The sequence below is a fragment of the Carassius carassius genome, chromosome 9, assembly GCF_963082965.1.
Source record: "Carassius carassius chromosome 9, fCarCar2.1, whole genome shotgun sequence".
Lineage (NCBI taxonomy): Eukaryota > Metazoa > Chordata > Actinopteri > Cypriniformes > Cyprinidae > Carassius > Carassius carassius.
In genome coordinates this window covers 15,677,260-15,698,725 of record NC_081763.1, presented here as the reverse complement: position 1 = coordinate 15,698,725, position 21,466 = coordinate 15,677,260, and the positions used below count along the sequence as shown (strand labels likewise).

The following is a 21,466-nucleotide window of genomic DNA, read 5'->3' as shown; positions in this document are numbered from 1 at the left end:
CATTTGTGAAGGGTGTAAAAAACAGAGGACATCTCATATTACATTCCCTGTCCATGGAAAACGATCAGGGGTGCAAAATGTACATGTTAAAAGACTAATCAACTGGAGCTAACCATCAAGAAACAAACCTATAGGATAATTTATTATTTTATTTTTTTCAGAAGAAATCCTAACAAAACTGTTTTCTCATGGATAAATGAATTTACAGAATGGAAAATCCATCATAACTCGTGTTTAATTTGAGGTTTAATTTGAAGCCTTTACCCCACAGCATCAATATGGTAAAAATTGAGTCGAGCCTCAAATGTTCAAAGAGTCAATCCCAAAGTCAGAAGTCAGCCAATCACCTTTTGCCTTTAATGTCACTCACACATCCGTAACTGGGTAATTCAAGCACAAAGCTATCCTGTATATAGTGACATGGCCCTTGGGAGGGTCTAGGAAACTAACTCCATTGTTACCAGAAACTAATTTCTGCTTCCTAAAAAAGCCCTGCACAAACACTTGAGTTAACCCTTTGGTGGCTGAGAGATGCAATTGCATTTTTATCATTGTTGAAATAAAAACAGCTGAGTGAGTGTGAAGAACTTGTGGCTAGGGCAATATGTTTGGAATTTGTAGCCACAGATTGACATTCCTTTTGATTTGCACAAGAGTTATTACAGCTGACCTCTCATACACTTTGCTCAAGTAAGCAAAAAGTCCAAATTGTTTAGTTTTTTTTTTTTTTTTACAACTTCCAAAACCATGTTTTTGCTATTCTTCTATTTCTTCTTCTTCTTTGTTGCGTCTTCTTCTTCTTCTTAACTTGTTAAAACTTACAAATGAGTAATTCAGAGAGAAAGTTCTTCCTCGTAAAAGGCATTCCAGAACCACCTGTAAATAAAAGAGTTTTGGAATTCCTTAAATGAGCAATCCCACAGTTATTCATGAATTCCTCCAAAATACACTGACACTTTGTTCTAAACCATAAATTAACACAATCATACCTGAGACATTAGTTTTAAAGCTGCTCTATTTTTATTTTTTCATATTATTATTTTTAAATAATAATATTCATTATTATTATTATTATATAATGTATATAAATATAATGTTGATACTTGTTAAGAAACACTTTTGATGCACTTTTTAAAAGTTGCTAAATTCATGGTTGAGGTATTACTGTATTTATGTAGAACAAAACATGTTTTTATTTTATTATTCATATTTTACTTATATATTATATATATACAAATTGTTTTTAAAAACCCATTTCAACTTAAACATATTTTGTGTGGAGATTACTGAAGTGGCCCACAGTGTTATTTGAGAACACAGTCAAAAGGTTCTTTTTTAGCATCTGGAGTTAATTTTATCATTACAAATGCATCTAAAATAGTAAAATAGTTCAACTAGGCTTTAATATTTTAGGGGGAAACAAACAGACATAACAGTCACACATAGACACACATAACAAACAATAAAAGAAGAAATAAAAATATATTTAAAAAGTAATAAATAAAGATGGTTGATTAGTTTGCTCAATAAGCTTTTAAATAATCAAAATATTCAAATATACTCATCAATCAGATAAGTGCCAGTATTAAACGAAGTGTATTAAATGTATATTTATATATAGCCTACAGTATATATTCACATTTCACTTCTGACCGCCACACTGTGTGTGAAAATGGATTATCATTAATTATCTATGCACCCATCCAAATTTACCGCAATGCACTTACGAGTGACCGTGCGGAACCTTCGACACACAGCATTATTCGGGGAAGTTCATTGTCATTGCACCAGTGGCAGGAAGTGCGCATGTTTTGAAAGATGGCGGACGTTCCTAGTGACGCACCAGATCGTAAGTCCAATGGATGTTAATGCGGAACGTTTTCACATTAAACCCATATAATCCTCGGTTTCTAAAACTGTCATCGGTTTACAGTTTAAATGACACTTTCGCCAACTGCACACATATCAGACACGTTTCGATGTGCCTCTTTGATGTTTAATAATGTATTGGAAACCGACATCAGTTATGTCAGAGAGTCTGCCTGCGTCAGCTGCCTACAGCTTTACATTACATTCACGTTTACATTCACAACCATAAATACAGTTACAGACATGCTGTCAAACTAAGTGTGGAAGCTGAGTTCTGGGGCCGGCTGCATAAACTGCTTAGGCTAGTCTTAAAAAGTCATCCGGGGTTTTTTTTCTTCTTCTTCTACTGGTCATGACATTTTTTTTATTCAGTTACTAAAAGGTAGTTTGGTCTACCTGAATCTCTGAAGTACGACAAATTACCCCTCGTCTACTGCTAGTTGTTGAAACTAAACTAGTGCTATGTTTATGCAGCTGGCGCCTGGTCTTTCTTTGAATTAAATAGTGAACGTATGTCTAAGTCCGTCTGTCATTGCGTTTATTATTAATAATGTCTGTACATCAATGTGTTGTTGTCATTCTCTCTAGACTGTCCGGGCACAAGCAGTGATCAGGCTGGTAAATCATCAGCATGTCAAGGATGCCCAAACCAAAACATATGTGCGTCTGGGGCTGCCAAAGCTCCTGATCCAGGTATACATACATACATACATACATACATACATACATAAGTATAGTGCTGCTAAAACTGGTCAGCTTTGTGTGTGAGCTGTGAATGTTCATAAAGAAAGAACACATAAAAAAAAAGGTTTTGAAATTAATTAAATCAAGGTTGATGGCATTTCATACTTTGTCTATTTAGATTTATCCTTCAGATATGTTAACTGGTGCTGATTTTTTTTTATTATAATAGCTTGTTGGCTCCATCTAAATCTGAAGTATGTGACTTTGTTTTCTCTCATTGCAGCCATAGAGGAAATCAGACAGAAATTGACCACTGTGAAGCACAAGATTCTGGTTTTGTCTGGAAAAGGCGGTGTTGGGAAGAGCACGTTCAGCGCACATTTGTCTCATGCATTAGCAAGTGATGACTCCAAAGAGGTAAGACCAAAGAATGCCTCATCTCTGTACTATGCTGCAGAATTTTTTTTTTTTTTTTTTACGCTGAGCAATGCTGAACTGCAGAAGTTGTGGTGTATGTTATATATAATGATTAGAGAGTCGACTTGTAGCATGAAGGTTGCAGGCTCGAGTTTCAGTATCAGCAGGCACTGTAGGTTGGGGAGTGAATGAACATATTAAATTAAATTAAGTTAAATTAAATTAAATTTATGCATTTCCTATTAAATCTAAATTAAATCTATGCATTATCCAAAGCGACTTACAGTGCATTCAGGCTATCAATTTTTACCTATCCTGTGTTCCCGGGGAATCGAACCCCCAACCTTGTGCTTGAGATATATATATATATATATTTGGCTCTCCTCTCCTGTGGAGGCGGTGTTTAGCCACACTATTACATCATAAAGTGGCACATTCCTCAACCTGTCCGTTTGGCAGATTGTCTTCAATATAAGCTCACAGGAAAGTTTGAGTTCTGAAACTTAAAGGATGTTTTTATAGTACATAAACCCTTTATATGTCATAAGATCAAAATTGTTCCCCTTTAAAATTGTTAAACCAGAAATACAAATACGATTGGAAAACTTTGTTACTATTGTCTTGTAGCAGATGAGTTTGTCATGTGTTTTTTGTTTGTTTATCCATAAATTCTTGGAAGCATATACAGGAGGAAAACATTAGTGTTGGTGCTCACTTTAAAGAGGTTCAGTAGTTTTATTTAAAGGGCTGACTGAGTACAGTACAACTGTAAGTTAGTACTAGAGCCCGACCGATATGGATTTTTGGGGGCCGATGCCGATATTAACTCGAAAAGAGCCGATTTATAAGCCGATATTTTGATTTTAAAAATAATCTGGATATTAGACCCATTTCCTATAAACTGCACTTACACAACATTCAATAGCAAAATATCTGCCTGTTCTATGTATGTGGGCTGTATAAACCATTTTCCAGAATGGACCATGTTAAAAAAAAAAGCCTTAGATTACAGTCTCAATGACTAAATAGTTGCACATCAAAAGTATATATTTTTTAATGATCAAAAAACAGTCTGGTTTTAAACATTTAACACTTTTACTTTCTTCCAGTTGAAGCTGGTTTTAACAGTCTGTGTGTGTACTGTAAATAAATTATAATACTAAAGTTAAAGTATTTGCAGAAGTAGTCCCACACTTTGCTGCTACAGCATTCACCTTTTTCAGCCATCTGTAGGCAAAAAGAGAGACAGAGAAAGAATAAGCATGTGTATTAATAATATCACCATGTATCATTACTCATGTCATTATTAGAATTATAATAATAATAAACTGGGATCTCCTACATAGGCAAAAATGAGAAATATATATATATTTTTTTATTTGTCAAGCAATAGGTATTACCTACTTATATTTAACAATATTATTTCAACATTTTCCTGTTATGTCTGTAAAGCTGCTTTGAAACAATATGTAAAAAAAAAAAAAAAAGCGCTTGTTCAGCTCACATTTATTTACATGTCCCCTCTGGTTTAATCATTTCTGACGCACCTACTGTAGTTACTGTAACTACACTATATTTGCTCTCACAGACACATTCACAACGGACCCGTATATCTTCTCCTCTTCTCTTTGTGCAGTCTGAATCAAAACATCGTCTTGCCTACTATTACCGGAAGATTACGGAATCAATTGGAAGTTGAATGGTTAACGTTAGTGTCATGAACACACCGCTGTCAATTTTGAGAAGAACCACCTTCAAACAAGTTAATAGCAAGCATTTAAGGGGCCTGCTAAAAAGGAAGCTATTAGCGTCAGAGTAACGTAACCAGCCTGAATTCACCAAATTGTTCTCTGGACCTGAGGGTAGCCTCTTCTTCCTTGCTTCTCTCTTAATTCTCATCAGCAGGACTAGCGCTATCGCTCGCTTCTTACGAGACAGATACATGTTGGCTGCTGACCGAAAGGAGGAGGAACAGACTATGAAAGAGCTCCAGCTAAACGTTTTTAAAACTCTGCCTACGCCATAGCGCAGCGCAAATCGCGTTGTATCTGAAGGGCAACGCTGAGCCCAGCGGCAAGCGCCGTGCATACCGCGTACTGTGTGAAAGGCCCAATTACGCGGTCATTATGTGGGAAACACACCGCAATAGAATAAGAATAAGTTAAACGCTAACGTTATAGTTTGACCTCCTATTAACGTTCGCGCTCTTCCACTGATAAACATGGTATTAGCTTTGTGGCTAATCTAATATAGCAATGCATTAGCGGCTGTAAGTGATGTTACAGAATATTTAGAAGTGATAATGATAGGACCGTTAGCTAGAACTACCACACAGTTTTTATATACAGGGTATCAACTAAATCTACAATCATTTCACAAGACGAACGACAGACTCACCGTCAAAACAGTAAGTTACATCTCCGTGGCTTGGCTAATCACTTTCTTCTGTAGTGGACTTCTGGCGCTGTTGTTAACTCTGGAGCTGCAGAGCTCCCTCTGGTGGGCACACTATGCAACACTCATAACATGAGTGAAGCATGAGACTCTGTTTCTCATGTTTCATCGGCCGTTATAAATGCCGATGCCGATTTAAATGCAATTAGCTTATATCGGCAGATAATATCGGCCGGCCGATATATATCGATCGGGCTCTAGTTAGTACAACTGCTACACATATGACTGTGGCATGTCAGATGTTATATTTACACTGACTTTGACTAAACTGACCAAATCATAGCATCTTAGTAGAAACCTTGCTAATTCTGGCATACCTTGATGTCTTCCTTCCTTTGTATTCTGCCTGAAAAGTTAGCATTGTTTGGATATCAGATACAGCTATTGTTTTGACCAATATTTGTCTCACTATTAATGTGATACCAGTCAAAAAAATTATATCAAGACTCCACTATGACCTGCTCTTTTTGATTAAAAATGTTTTTTTTTTTTTTTTTTTGCACTCATTGGAATATGAAAAGCCACAACTAATTTAGATGTGCTTCAAGCTTGGCTCATATTGATTTTATTTAGCTTATTGTTCAAGTGGATTGTCATGCCTTACAGCACTATGAATGTTAAATCACATTTGCGAACTCTTTAAAAAAACGATTCTGAAATCATATCAGACATTTTAAGTGTGGCGCCTTTAGTAAAACATTATCGTATTAATCAAAATAGGAAAACCAACCAACTGCTGAGGAAAACACAACATTTCTGCTTTCAAACTTGAATGTATAATTTCGAAAGAGCAGTGAGCAGGAAAATCTTGTTTGCATATTGGCATCCTAGCCAAGAACTTAATAATTTTTCACCATCTGAGACTGCTTGCTATTTTTAGTGCATTGTAGAGCTCTGCGGCAGAAAGAGCTGTGTTTACCAGGTTCATTGAGAAGAGCACGCCTCTGACTGGGTCTCTTTCTGAGCCAGTGCATAGGGAGCTGTATTGATCTCGTCTCAACACACTGCGGCCACAATAGTGCAGTCAGCGTGCAGACTGCGGCCGCTGTTTACCCTTTGGCAGCTCACTGACTGAAATAATCTTCAATCCCTCAAACAATTTAAATCGCACAGCTTGGGGACTTCCACAATGTGCAGCGCTCCATTGTTGGCAGACATCTAAAAAGCCGTGAGCAATCGAGTCCCACGCTCTCCGCTTCCAGTATTCAGAAGTGTTTTTAAAAGGTTTCACTGTGGAATTATGGGTCATGTCTTTTCTCTCTTACATCTCACTCTCTTTCAATTGTTAGATGGCAGTTTGTGTGTTTTTCTCTATATTGATTTTTTTTTTTTTTGCTACTATTTTTCAAGCACATATTGTATTTAATAATGGGACCATGTAGCCTGCAGAGAAAAACTGAAGTGGTCTTTTTTTGTGCTCATCTTGAGTGAGAGTGAGATTATGGTCACCCCGGCTGATGCTGTTGACAATTGAAACCCTGTGTGTGTGTGTGTGTGTGTGTGTGTGTGTGTGTGTGTGTGTCAGTCTGATCTCTGATCTGCCTCTTCCACTCAGTCCTGTGTACTGTTAGCTCCCTCTTATCTGCTGTCAAAAGTCCCTTTTCTGATTCCAGAGGTGCTGTGAGTAAGAACATCCTGTTGAATGCCTTGTGTTGTGGACACACTTCCTGAGAACTGAAAGAGTGAGGAAAGCATTGAGTGACTCGTCTAGTGCAACCTTCAGCAGATAAGAGAGTCATCCACCCCAACACACACGCAGGGCCAGTCATAAGGAAAGAAGTCATGAAATAAGTCAAGGAAAGAGAAATCTTGCAGATATACTGCCTGGCCAAAAAAATTAAAAATAAATCAAACTAAATATTTAAAAAATCGCCATCTGGATTTAAATAAGCAAATACCTAAGATTTTGGGACTGAATCATTATTGCAGTTATTCATATGTTTCAGGCATGTTGTATGCCAGGGGACTTTAACCCTAAATGATGCATTTTATTTTAGCTTTTTATTTATCTAACACCCATGTCGGAAGATGTACCCTTGTCCATATTCCAGGATGACAATGCCAAGATTCATCAGGCTCAAATTGTGAAAAACTGGCCACCACAGAGTCCTGATTTTAACCCCATAAAAAGTTTTTGGGATGTGCTGGAGTCGACTTTACACTGCCTGTCCAAAACCGAGTCGTACACTCTAATATTTTGTTGGATTGCCTTTAGCTTTGAAAAGATTGTGCATTCGTTGTGGTATTGTTTTGACAATGTAACGTAATGTCACAACATTTTTTGTTGCATTCATTTTTGGCCAGGATCTTGTGTTGACAATGGGAGAGTCAAACCTCTCTAAGTTATTTCCAGCACATTCCAAAGATCTTCAGTGGGGTTAAGGCCATGACTCTGTGGTGACCAATTCATTTGTGAAAACAATTCCTCATGCTCCCTAAATTACTCTTTGAGTCAGATCTTGGTATTGTCATCCTGGAATATGTTCATGGATACGTATTCCCACATGGTTGTTTGAGGAATAAAAAGCTACACACTGTTAGGATTAAAAGAACTGATGCTAAACATACAACATGGCAGCTTTAAGCAGGAAGCAGAGAAATCAGTTATCTAGTGGCAGATCCTGACTTCCTGTGGTATGGTTCATAGAAGCATCTCTAAACTCTCACGAAACCATTTTCTGTATGTAATGTTTACATGTGTTCAGTCAGTGTTCCTAGTAAATGAGGCTGCATTCTTTATTGCCTATGATTATCCTCACTGTTTTTCTAGCATGTCCTCTGGAGTGAGTTCTTCAGCAGACCCAACAACCTACTCTTGTCATTTTGGTTTTCTACAGTAAACACTAAAGGTCATAATGTTAAACTTTGTTGACTGCCATCATGAATTACAAAAATGCTTCCCAGTATTGAATATAATGGTAAACTCATTGTTTGCCCTGAGACCCATTTCTTGCTAATAAGCATCTATCTAATGAGTTTACTTAATTTACATTTTAATGTAGGTTAAATGCTTCAGGCTTCGACTGAAGGTGCATGTGAGGTGGAAAGAAGATTAATTTACAGGTGCGGCGTTCACTCACAGTAACTGGAGCAGTAAGGTGATGAGGTCATCACTACAGCATCATGTAGCCGTTAATGAGAAAGTTTGTGTGCTAATGGTGATAACTGGATAAACCTGCTGTGTGTAATCAGAAGTGTTCACACGTTTTGCTGAAATGCACACTGTTTAGTTTTATGTTTATACTTTATGCTGGAGCTCAGTTAAATTGTAATGCAACATAAATTTAATATCAAATCACTGTATATTAAAACATGTTTGTACCAACAAAACCAAAAAAAGGGTGTAATTTTTTCGAACAATTGTGAGGTTTCTTGTTTCCAGTTGTAGTCTGTTTCATAGTTTTGATTACAGGGGAATACTCCACCTAACTGAAACTGGGAAGAGACTTGTTTTTGACTCAAGAATGTCTTGTTCTTCTGCCATTTTAAGAGCCTTAGGCTGTTGCAAACAGCCTTTTTTGGTTCTCAATTCTTAGAGTAGAAGCCACACACTTTTTTCTTTAAAATCTGTTTTGATTTTTCTCAGACATTTCTATTATGTTGGTGTGTAGAGACAGTGGCATATTTTCCTAACTTGCCTCTAGACGTGTGAAGAAGTAAGATACAGTACAAGAAAGAATTTCCCTTTGGATGGACTCTGTCCTCCTCCTCCTCCTTGGCGGATGATAAATACCTTTTATGAGAGAGCTGTGCATATCTTAAACCTTTTCTCCTTTTTCTTGTGTGACCCAAGCTACTTTCTAAGGAAATGCTGGTGGTTTAGTAGCTGTCTGCAGAAGAGTGATGAATATAGCAGATACTTGTTTTGATGGTTGTGAATTTCGTTTAGGAGTCCCTCCTTTTGGGCCTCGAACCAACAACCTTTGGTTTACCAGTCCAGTAAAAAAAAAAAAAAGTCAAATATTCAGCATTCGCTTTGTTCTTTTAAACACATGGGAAGTAAACACCGTTTTATTCACAGATAAGTTTTTTTGTTGTTGTTTGTTTTTTGTTTTTTTTACATAAATTACAGTAAATTCACAATTTGGATGAAAGCACAGCTAATATCTCTTTGCTTTACTAGGAAGAGCATATAGGCTACAGTAGCCAAATCTGCATCTGGTCCCAAACAGGCCCTTTTGTGGATGTTCCATATTCTCTCAAGAGGTCTGTGGGATTCTTAGCATTTTAATAGGTTAAGATGTGCTTTTCCACTCCTCGCTCTTCATATATTTGATGAGCCCTGAGGGTTTCAGACATTGTTTTAAAAAGGCCAACTAAGACACAGATGCACGTACATTTGTGTTTCTAGCCCAAGAAAGAGGGAAGTACTGGAAAAGAAGAGCGGTTGCCAGAAAAAAAGTATTCAGACTCTGGGAGGAAGTGGTGTTATTTCCCCTTTAGCTCGCTGGAAGAATCCCTGAGTTTTGCCATTATGGTCTTAGCCTCCCTTACATCCCTGTTCACTGAGCGTCCATTTCCTGAGAGAGAGCTGTACTCCTCCTCGTTTGCGCTTTCACTCCAAAGTTTGCTTTCAGTAAATTTCCTTCAGGAAGCAGAAGAACAGGGAAGGAGAAATAAACAGCGTGACCCTTCCGAGAGTGTGTTTTAAGGGCGTGCTGCTTAATTCAGCCGTTGACCAATAACATTTAACACAAGCCCGGGGCAAGAAGGTCATGCATTTAATTAGAACTCTCTCTATTTATTTTTAAACCAAATGCATTTCACATTTTAAATAAATGTTTTAAGAACTTGAAATAACTTCATCGTTGATATTTCTGATCCATTTAGGTGCACATCATGTTTTTGACGCATGAAAAGAGCTTTCATGGATCCAAAAAGTAAAATCATCAGCACTTCTGGCATTTTTATCAGTTCGTATCATGTCTACAGATCAGTCACATGCACAAACTCTAACTCTGAATCTGGTGTGATCATCTAAACGTGCTGTATTCTGCAGAATAATCCATTGGGCTTGCTGCAGCTCTCGGGGGTCTACTGTAAGGGAAGAAAAAGAGTTTTGATGATCTGCTTTACAAAATCCTGAAATATCATCCCTCTAAAAGATTCCCAGGTTGTTGTTTTTTCTCCCCCTCAAGGCTAATGACATTTGCATCTGTTTCTAAGGCCCTGGTGAGGTGTTTGCAGTGAAAGGGATGGATGCTTTTTTTTTTGTGACATTTATGTTTCTTTTTGTTATTTTTTACAATGTGATTCAGTCTGTTGGCAACCTCAGATGGGTGTGTTTGCTTTATAATTACATTTGATGAACAGTTTGAAATTCAAATACATTGAAGTCCTTTGCCTGCTCTGTAGTTTTAGGGCTATTTGTTGAAGTGTTCTGGATCTGTTGTCACACACGCTGACTCACATTGAGCACTTTTCTTATGTCACAGTTCTGCTGCCACATCTGACCCAGGGTTCAAATATAACTAGCTCTGGTATACACTCAGCTCACTCCAAATCAAGGCAGTACACTCAGACATGAGACCACGCAGACCTGATCTTTTAATTCATACCGCATAGACAGTGGAAAAGGGTATGTTTTCCGGTCATGGCAGGGTAGAGGTGGCATTTAGCCTAAACGTGTGTTAGAGGTGGTTGTGGTCTGTGTGTATAGAACTGGAACTGAAGTGATGGCCTTATGTAATGAGTTAGTGGTGGTCAGACTGAAGCGGTATGTGTGTCTGTGTGAGTTGCTGACATCTTCTGTTAACTTCGTTGTACTGCGGTACAGCAATTTTCATTTTTCAATTGGAAATCTGTGCTCAAACTGCAAGGTTTATTTTATTTATTTATTTATTTTTTATTTTTTGCTTTAACGCAGTAAATAATATGAGCAAGGTGTTTAAAGACAAGGCACAACCTCATTAATTCATATCCTTATTAAATAGTTTTTGAGCATGATTTTTTTTTCTTTCCTCTTCCAGGTTGCACTGCTAGATGTGGACATCTGTGGGCCATCTATACCAAAAATAATGGGGCTAGAAGGGGAGCAGGTATGTCGTATATCTCTAGCTTCATTGTGCTTCTTAACTTTTGTCAGAATGCTGAGATATCTGACTGATTTATAGACAGGGAATCTCATTCTCTGCTTGTTTTCTCTGTAGGTTCATCAGAGCGGCTCTGGATGGTCCCCAGTGGTAAGATCTTTCAAATCTCTATTCTTTTGACTTGTGTTCTCAAGCATTTGTTACATTCTCAAGCATTCTTACATATGCATATATTGTCTCTGTGTAGTATGTTGAGGACAACTTGGCTGTCATGTCCATTGGCTTCCTGCTCAGTAGTCCAGATGATGCTGTTATCTGGAGAGGACCCAAAAAGAATGGTTGGTATTTTCTTTAAGCCCTGTGTTCTGTTGTACACATCAGGAATATAAAATGTTTCATTTTATTGAGTAGTTTAAATTGCATTCCTTAACCCTCTCAAGGCAGGCGTTGCTGATTTGTAACAGTTAAAAACTAAAAACCTTATTACTCCAGATACATATTTTATGTATCTGGAGTACTAAAAACTTTACTAAAGGTTACTAAAGTTACTAAGTTACTAAAACTTAATTTGAGCCTGAGAGGGTTAAAGACAAACAGTCTTATTTAGCTGTGAGTTGTATTGGAAGCCAAACATAGCAAAGGTGTGACAATATGTGGTATTTTGACTGCAGAGGAGTTATTTTTTAATCTATGGATATGTTCACTTGCTCTATGCCCCTGATAGTGCAGATAAAAACAACAGAGCGGCCTGCACAATACCACAAAACCACATGACCTATTTGAATTCTACCCAGAATGCTCTGCTTCAAAGTTCATGTGGTAATTCAAGCACCTAATCAATAGGCACTTGTTACATTAAACAGCCCCGATGATCTAAACCGCAGTGACATGGCCTTGGAAATCAAAAAAAGTGCTGAAGTGCAAACTGAAGTGGGGGGGGGGGGTGTTATGCAAATAAATGAACTTAGTTATAATCTTTTTATTTTTATGTGCTTTCATAATTAAAATGAATGCCTTGATATGATTGATGATTTATGGGAATAAAAAAATAAAAATGGCACTTCATATATATATAGTGCTTTTTATATATATATATATATATATATATATATATATATATATATATATATATATATATATATATATATATATATATATATATATATATATATATATGATTAAATATATGCCCTTTATATGCTATCCTAAACATTGCCTTCTTTCAAGTCTAATCACATTGCCAGTGTAAAAGATGTCAGCTAGGGTACAAGTGGTGTTTTTCTGTGGGCAGCAGTCATATGATTGTTGGTTTAATGGTTAGGGATGTCTTAGTGATGCATGTTTGGTTTCATGCAGCTGTTTTTAAGTGACATGTTTCCACTTGGTTAATCTTGGAGTTTTCATTTCAGTAAACAGGTTTTTGTGCTAATTTCTGCCAAGCGGTGTACAATAACTGGTGTTTCTTAACAATCACATTATGATTAAAGGTGCAAGTTGTGGCAAGTCATTGCCTAATGGTTAGAGAGTCGGACTCGTAACCCAAAGGTTGCGGGTTTCGAGTCTCATACCGGCAGGGATTGTAGGTGGGGGGAGTGAATGTACACCGCTCTCTCCCACCTTCAATACCATGACCAAGTTGCCCTTTTGCAAGTAACCCAACCTAACCCCAACTGCTCCCTGGGTACCACAAAAAAAAAAATGGCTGCCCACTGCTCGGGGAGTGTGTTCACTGTGTGTGTTCACTGCTGTGTCTGTGCACTTTGGATGGGATAAATGCAGAGCACTAATTGTGAGTATGGGTCATCATACTTGGCCACATGTCACGTCACTTTCACTTTTTCACTTTCACAATAGGTGATTGTCTTCAGAAACACAAGCAGAAGTACTCCTTTCAAAATGTAAAAAAGGTTCTATTCTGACAAGACAACACAATACACATTTAACTATCAACGGATCTTTTATCAAATGCATTGTATGTTGAAAAGCAGATGCATTTGATATTCATCATTCTTTCTGCACCAGACCCGTTTTATACATTGTGCTACAAAGGAACAGAAAACTGGGTGTCATTTTCAATGCTCTTTGATGAGAGCACGTGGCTCTGTTTATCTGAAGCAAAGTTAAGTTTAGGCCGGATGGGTTTCACTTCCTTGACTTCTGTATTTTAACCTCTCATTGGAGTTGAGATGCAGTATTTGACAAGCTGTTGCTGTTGAACAGAGATTTATATGGCATGCCATAGAAGTTTTCGAGCACATTTATATGATAAACTTAATAAATCAAGGGGGAGAAGCTATTGTTGTTGCTTTTGTTTTTCATTTCAGGAAGTAGCATTGTGTGATTCAGGGGAAGTTGACGTGACGTCTAACGAGTTGACACTGATGTAAATAAGTGAAAATAATATTGGCTATTATATAACATTTGAAGTTGTATGGTTGAATTAAGTGGAAGTAAAGGGAAATTTTTAAGCACTTTTGAATGACAGTCTTTCCCTTAGATACCTCAGAAATGTCAACAAAATGTAATTTGGCTCCAAATGTGTCAATGGCTTGCTATTTGTTTAGTTTTTTTTAGAGGAAGTAAATCACTGGATATTTGCATGATTACACCCTATTTATGTATTATGGCATTTCAGATGCAAACATATTGGATCAGAATTCAGTGTGGTGCACATCAAGCATCAAAACTCTATGGAAGGATTTTGTGTTCAGAGTTGTCTTGAGTAGCAAATCTGCATCTCACACTGAAGTGCTAAACACTGCCGTTTTTGGAACATCACAAAGGTCACTCTGATAACATCTTGTTCCACACCACCAATCGGCTTATGGCTTGGAGTTCAAATTGTTGTTTTATGTCAGTGGTGGGAGCTTTCGATTTTATTCCTTTGCTGTTATGCTCTTTTTGTTTATTCATAGCATATGCCTAATTTTCTGTTTTGTGCTCTTTACTGTTGTTGTGTGTACTGTACTTGATGGTTGTTCTATGGCTCTGTCTCAAATGGAACACTTCATGTGCACTTGTGGTCTTGCGGTCAGTGCTGAGGGCCGCAATCCTTCTGCTGTTTTTGTTTGTCATTCTTCTATATGTTTTACCAGAGAACTCCTTAACATTAAGCAACACATCCCAGGCAATATTGTTCCAGTTTTCTGATTATTCAGAAATTTTGTTGGACATTCTAGTCGGAGGTACAGTGGTAGTGTTCAAACGCACTAACAGATGCAAAAGAGGAAAGCATGCCGGTTGTGCTCCGTGATCCTGGTTTTGAACTCACTCCCAACCATTCATCTTGCAAAATTCCATTCCCTTCCTAACAAAATGGATAATCTTCTACTCCTCACCCACATCAACAAGGACTTTTTCGAAATCTGCTGCATTGTGCTTCACTGAAACAAGTGAAGCCATTCCGGCTAATGTGCTCCATCTGCTGTGCTTCTAGTTATTCCGAGTACATCGCAGAGTTAACGGGAAAAACACAAGGTGGTGGACTATGTTTCTACATAAGTGTAGGTTGGTGTTCAGATATAATAACTCTGAAGAAGATGTGTCTAATTTAGAGGCACTCTTCATAAACTGTAAACCTTTCTACTCGCCGCAGGAATTTTCAACAGCTGGCTGAACAAATAACTGAAATGGAGCAACCGTACCCGGACTCTCTTTTAATCATTCTTGGAGATTTTAACAAATCAATTCTCTCCTGTGAACTGCCAAAATACAAACAGCACAGTACATGTCCCACCAGAGACAGTAATATATTGGATCACTGTTACACCACAATAAAGGATGCATATCACCCTGTCCCACGGGCAGCTTTGGGGCTCTCTGATCACTGTTTGGTTCATCTTTTACTGACTTACAGGCAGAAGCTGAAATCAATTAAACCTTTACTAAGGACTGTTAAAAGATGTACTAATGAAACAGAGCGGGATTTACAAGCCTTTTTTTACAAGTAACTTCATATATCAGTTTCTGTGAGGAAATGTGGATCCCACATCAGGACGTTCTTATCATTTAATAATGATAAACCATGGTTTACAGGGAAACTCAAAACAGCTTTGCCATGCCAAAGAGGATACTTACTGAAGTAGGGTTTAAATATTGTACAACCAGGCCAGAAACAGACTGATAAAGGAGATCATAGTCCCCAGAACAACTATACTTTGTTTAATGTTAAACACCCCTAACAAATGAATATCAAAACTCCAAGGGATGTAACACAGATCATTCTATATTTGTAATACAGAGCATTAATTTCCTATGAAGCTGCTTTGAATGATATGTGTTGTCATAAGGGCTATACAAACAAATGGAAGAGGAATTGAATTCAGTTAAATGTTTGTTGTGGTGCATTGTCACACTTTCAGTATTTTGCTAATGTTTAGGCATGATAAAACAGTTTCTGAGGGATGTGGACTGGGGAGAAGTGGACTATCTGATCGTAGACACGCCTCCAGGAACATCTGATGAGCATTTGTCCATTGTGCAGTATCTCAGCGGCGCTGGCATCGATGGAGCAGTCATCATCACCACCCCGCAGGTGAACAACAGCACCCAGACATGTGAAACACCGTGTATGTTCCAGGAAGTTGCTTTTGCATGTTGTGATCTAGTGTGCATTATAAAAAAAAAACATACTAAAAAAAGATTCAAATAAAAAGATTTGCATGAAAAAAATTGTTTTGATTCTGTATTGACGTGTGAGGAACAAGGCTTTCACACTTAACTGAAAGTTAAAAAAAAAAAAAAAGTTATTTCCTGCACGCTAACGGTGTAGTGGAAATCTGTGTGAACAATATATCTTGCACACATGCCATCAGCCATTTCTCAGAACTAAGCATTTGAGCTTTGCATCTAATTATTAATCCAAGATACTGGACTACTGTTTAGAGAGGCTTTCACTGGAACTCTGTCATAGCACACAGAAATTAACTTACTCTTAAATTAACTTACTCTTAAATAGCCAAAGGTCATTGTTTTGTGTTTTGTTTGGTTTTGGTAGACTGTAGTATTTTGCGATACCAGAATGTGTTGCAGCAAAACACTTTAAGTTGAGTGTTTGTTTTTGTAGGTGTTAGGGTCACCCTTGTGAGGGTCACCCACATGAGAAGAAAAGTAGCAGCCAACAGAAACAATTTTGGGTAACACGTTATTTTAAGGTGTCCTTAATACATGTTACTTGTACTTACTATTAAAATAAGGATAAATTAAGCAATATTACATGCAAGGCAAACCCTAACCTTATAATAAGTACATATAGTTAATTAATATTACTCAGTACTTAAATGAATAATTACATTGTAACAAGGACACCTTAAAATAAAGTTGTTGTTTTTGTAACGCGTTTATAGGAATAACATGTGATAATCCTTAAGTATGTTTTGATTGCTGTATATTTTTTATTAAATTTTTTTATTGTTCCCTTCTCAAATAGGAAGTTTCTTTGCAGGATGTGAGAAAAGAGATCCGATTCTGTAAAAAGGTCAAGATACCTATCATTGGTGTGATTGAAAACATGAGTGGCTTTGTGTGTCCTAAATGCAAGGTATAGTTATATAGGTATATTTGTGTTTCAACGCAGTATCTTACATCAAAACACAGCACACATCACCTTGACATTTTCTGTATGTTAACAGTGTTGCATATGATTTTTCTGTAATGAAGTTTGATATTGTCTTTTTGTTTTATTTTTATTGGCATTATTTACTCACCCTTGTCAATCCAACCTGTATGGCTTGCTTTCTTACATGGAACACAGTAGGCAAAATTTGAAATGATTTTTTATTTACAGGCAATTACAATTAATGGCGTCTAGATCTTTCAAGCTTCAAAGAGGATGCGAAAGCACCATTTAGTATCTGGAGAGAAGTCAATTGATGATGATTTATGACTGAATTACTATACTGTTTATAAGTTTGGAGTCAGTAAGGTATTGCATTGAAAGCAATTAATACTTTAATTCATCAAGGATGCATTAAATTGATTCTAAAATGACAGTAAATACTGAAAAAATCTACATGGTTTTCACAAAAATATTTAGCGGCACAAAGGTTTCATAATAATAAGAAATGTTTCTTGAGCATATACTGGAGATTAGAATGATTTCTAAAGGATCATGTGACACTGAAGACTGGAATAGACTTGGGTTGTGTTGGACTACTTTGATGGTCCCTTTGCATTATTTTTGAAGCTAGTATGTTCCATTGTTCTTGCATGGAAAAGAGCGATTAGTGTGTTCTATAGAAGAAAAAAGTCATTCATGGTTGGAACAATGCAAGAGTGAGTAATAAAATATTGCATTGTGGAATCACCTGCCACATTATATATTGGTTTTTGATACCCCTTTTCTTTCTGTTGACAGAATACATCACAGATATTCCCTCCGACCACAGGAGGAGCTCAGAAAATGTGCGAAGAACTAAATCTCCCTCTTTTGGGCAGTGTACCCTTGGATCCACGAATAGGTACAAAAAGCTTTTACCATTCACAAGGAGGAGAATGTTTTAAACCAGATTAAATGCAACAGAGTTGAAATATCTTTCTACAGTTGTTCCGCATTAAGTGGTAAGGATATGAGGAAGTTTAACAATTTACATCGTAGCACTGCGGTGCAAACTATTTGTGAGACTGTTTCCTTGTTTTTAAATTTACACTGTGTAGTCAAGTGAATCGAGTACCAAAAAACTCCCTACAGTGATTTTTTTTATAGTGTCTGAAGAAAGGTCAGCAGTTTCTAGTTCTCTAAATGCACTTCTGCATTTTGCCTTCAAGGGAGAAGCTGTGATGAAGGAAAGTCTTTCCTAACTGAAGTTCCAGACTCTCCTGCTGCAGTGGCCTATCAGAATATTGTCCAGAGTAAGTCATTCAACCCAAGCAAGCACCTCTTTACTAACCTTCCTCACACGTAAGCTGATAAAATGCCATTACTAACCATTCTGGTAATGCTGCTTTAGTGTGTCACCTAACGACTGGTATTCATAAAAAAAAGAATGGCAAGCTGTCAGAGGCGAAAAGAGTGCACTAAATACAGGTTAGGTTTCACCTGAAACTGAAGGAAATCAACTGCAAAGACAGTGAATCTGTTAACACTCTGATTGAGTGCATTGATTTCCCCATTCCTTTTATTCCTGCACTTGGTGTATTTCTCTTTATCCATATACACTCATCTGCCACTAGGTATACTGGCTTGTTTAATGACATCTTCCGATCTTGCGGTAGAAACTCAGTTCTTACATATAGCTGCTTGAATCAAAAATCAGAAAGGAGATCTGTGTGATTGAGATGTGTGTGATCTCAGTGATCTGAGTGATTGTGGCTAAAGAAACGATTGGAGTATCTCTGAAACAACTGTAAAAACTGTCGTTCAGAACTTACAGAGAATGCTTATAAATAACTACATTTAAAAATGTGTTCTTGCATAAATTTCATAATTAAATTCAATCCGACAATTTCTGCATTTGTGCTTTTCAGAAAATTGATTGTCAAAATGTTAATTGTCAACCTTGGAACCTTTTAAAAACCCACCTGATCTGTTGTTGTTTTCTAGAATAATATTTGTTGAATATTTGTTTCAATATTGAACTTTAAGAATGCAGCAACATAAAACCTTGTGTAAACAAAACAAAAATGACAATAATTATATTAATAATACTAAATTTTATTACACATTTTATATTAAACAAAATCTCGAAGTGCTACAAATTTGAAAAAGAAAAAAACTACAACAATATTTAGTGTCACCAGATGTAGTCCGATCTGTCCTTTTGCGGTCACTATGGTGATGTGTGAAGAATCCTGCTAAATGTGTTCTGAAGTCATTGCAGATTTCTTCACAGACATATTCAGCACAATTAAGCCACTTAGTGTATAGCTCATAATATTAAAGAGCACATGTTAAATCTGATCTCAAGGAAATCAAGTTTAACTTGTGAGAATGAGGAAATATTCCCCCCCTTTTTTTTGACTAGCAGCAGATTACAGAAGTGAGTATTCTTTAGAATCCGGATATCTTATTTTGACTCTGTGTTATTACATACAATGGAGTGTGGCCGTCGTTTTTTGCTGAGAGTAACAAAAATATATTTTTTTATTTTCACAGAAATCCGAGATTATTGTTCTTCCCACACTACATCGGACCATCCCTTTTGACACAGAAAATGTGCATCAGATTTATCCAGCCAGCTGGGATGTCCTATGAAGAAAGAAAAGAAACATCATGATGAACTGTGCTTTGTTCAACACACTTGTTCACCTTTATAAGTGAAACAATAATATAATTATTTCTGTAATGTCAATGGGCATATTTCAGCAGGACAGGAGAAGTTATGTTGTATTTTATTCTCAGAAATGTCGAATGTAGGCCACACAATGGCTTTCCTAGTCAATGAGATGTAATGGCTATAATGTTAATTTTGCTATTAAATTTCTTAAGATGAACATTTCTAAATCCACTCAGCACTAAATCTCTATATTTTTAATGTTTTATGATAAATAAGCCAAAACACCTGTTATAGTGCACACACACTCACTTCTTTGCACTGTTTCTTGTTAAATTGTATGCCAAACCAAAAAAATGCTGCACCCTTTCAGATATACTTCAGAGTCTTAATATTATTCTTCAGATAATATTCATAGTGCTACTAGTACTTAATCAAAGGTTCAGGGGAATTGCATTTGCACTTTACAAAGGCGTTACCTGCCAGAGCAAAGTTTTATTGCGAGTCACTGGGAAGTATTTTAGGATCTTTATACAGGACCAAATAAATGTTTCTGGGCTGCAACCGAAAGCAAAGTCTGCTGCATTAAGAACATTGTAGTAGTGTTTCAGTTTTCTCTTGGCAGCAAAAGACACTTTCATTATCAGACGAGCCATTGGCACAGCTTCCCCCGAAGCATCTGAAACACTGATAACAGTTGCCATTTTGGACTAAATAATTGACATTTATGAATTAAATACTCCTTTCAGCTGCTTCATCACATCACATTTCATTTATGGTATTGGTGGTAGGGGTTGGGATCTGTTCATTGTATTTAAACAGGGCCGTCGTTAGTGGGGTGAAAGATGTGGATGAATAGGGGCCCACGTCTGAGGGGGGTCCCAGGCGATCTCAACCGACGGTCTGAGGCCATCCTAAAAAGACGCTCAAAGACAGTTGACGGGCCACTGCTGCGCATAGCCACGAAAGCTTATCATTTGCACTTGTTTTGACAGACTGGCCAATTTAAACATTTAAAAGAGTTTAAAGCATTCAAACACAAGACGTGGAAAAACTGAGTAAAGTACATGCGATTATACCCGAAAATTCTTCATACAGTGGACTACCAGTAAAATTGATTACAAAATTTAATTAATAAAAAAGAAATGGGATCAAAAATTATTCAGACACTTTGACCTCATCATGTTTTGCCTAAGTGTTTTTTCTTTAATTGCTAATGCAACCTTTTAACACCACAGACTGAACAAAATTAAGCATTGCTTGATAACTGGTCAACAAAGTGTTGATAGTTGTGTAAATATTTTCATACTAACAGTGGTCTGAATTTTTGGTTGATTGTGATTCATTACATACCTTTCTATCAAAGTTATCTGACATTATCAAGATACATTTCTTAACTCTTGTCATATTTTGTTACCATTATCTAAACTATAGCAAATCAATGGTGATAATGTAAGAAATGTTGAAGCTGTCCGAATACATTTTGGTTTGACTGTACATTTAATTTTTACAGTGAAGACTATACAGTGCTATTTTACATTTGATTATTCAGTTTCTGTACCTGGACACCTACAAACTTGAAAAAACTTAAACATTGTGTAAATAGCACAAATATATATATAGAATGAACATACAAATTAAACAAAATAAAAGTTTCAAATATGGCCCACTGGTACAACCTGCACTGGGCCCCTGCAGACCCCAGCTACGGCCCTGTATTCATATCTAACCTCTTCCATATTCATTCGTAGTAACAAAGGAGAAGTGAGATGGAGACGTGGTCTCTTGATTTGTCCATGC

At 36.9% G+C, this 21,466-nt stretch overlaps 1 protein-coding gene across 1 annotated transcript; it reads left to right on the top strand.

Moving 5' to 3' along the window:
* The first annotated feature begins 1,728 nt into the window (after window positions 1-1,728).
* Window positions 1,729-19,977, top strand: LOC132149071 (cytosolic Fe-S cluster assembly factor nubp1). The gene is made up of 11 exons (XM_059557987.1): window positions 1,729-1,849; window positions 2,458-2,562; window positions 2,837-2,970; window positions 11,394-11,462; window positions 11,574-11,606; window positions 11,704-11,794; window positions 15,836-15,990; window positions 16,885-16,995; window positions 17,812-17,914; window positions 18,222-18,305; window positions 19,549-19,977. Exons 1-11 carry the CDS (start codon window positions 1,819-1,821, stop codon window positions 19,596-19,598), a joined length of 966 nt encoding a protein of 321 aa, XP_059413970.1. The 5' UTR covers window positions 1,729-1,818; the 3' UTR covers window positions 19,599-19,977.
* Window positions 19,978-21,466: the final 1,489 nt, after the last annotated feature.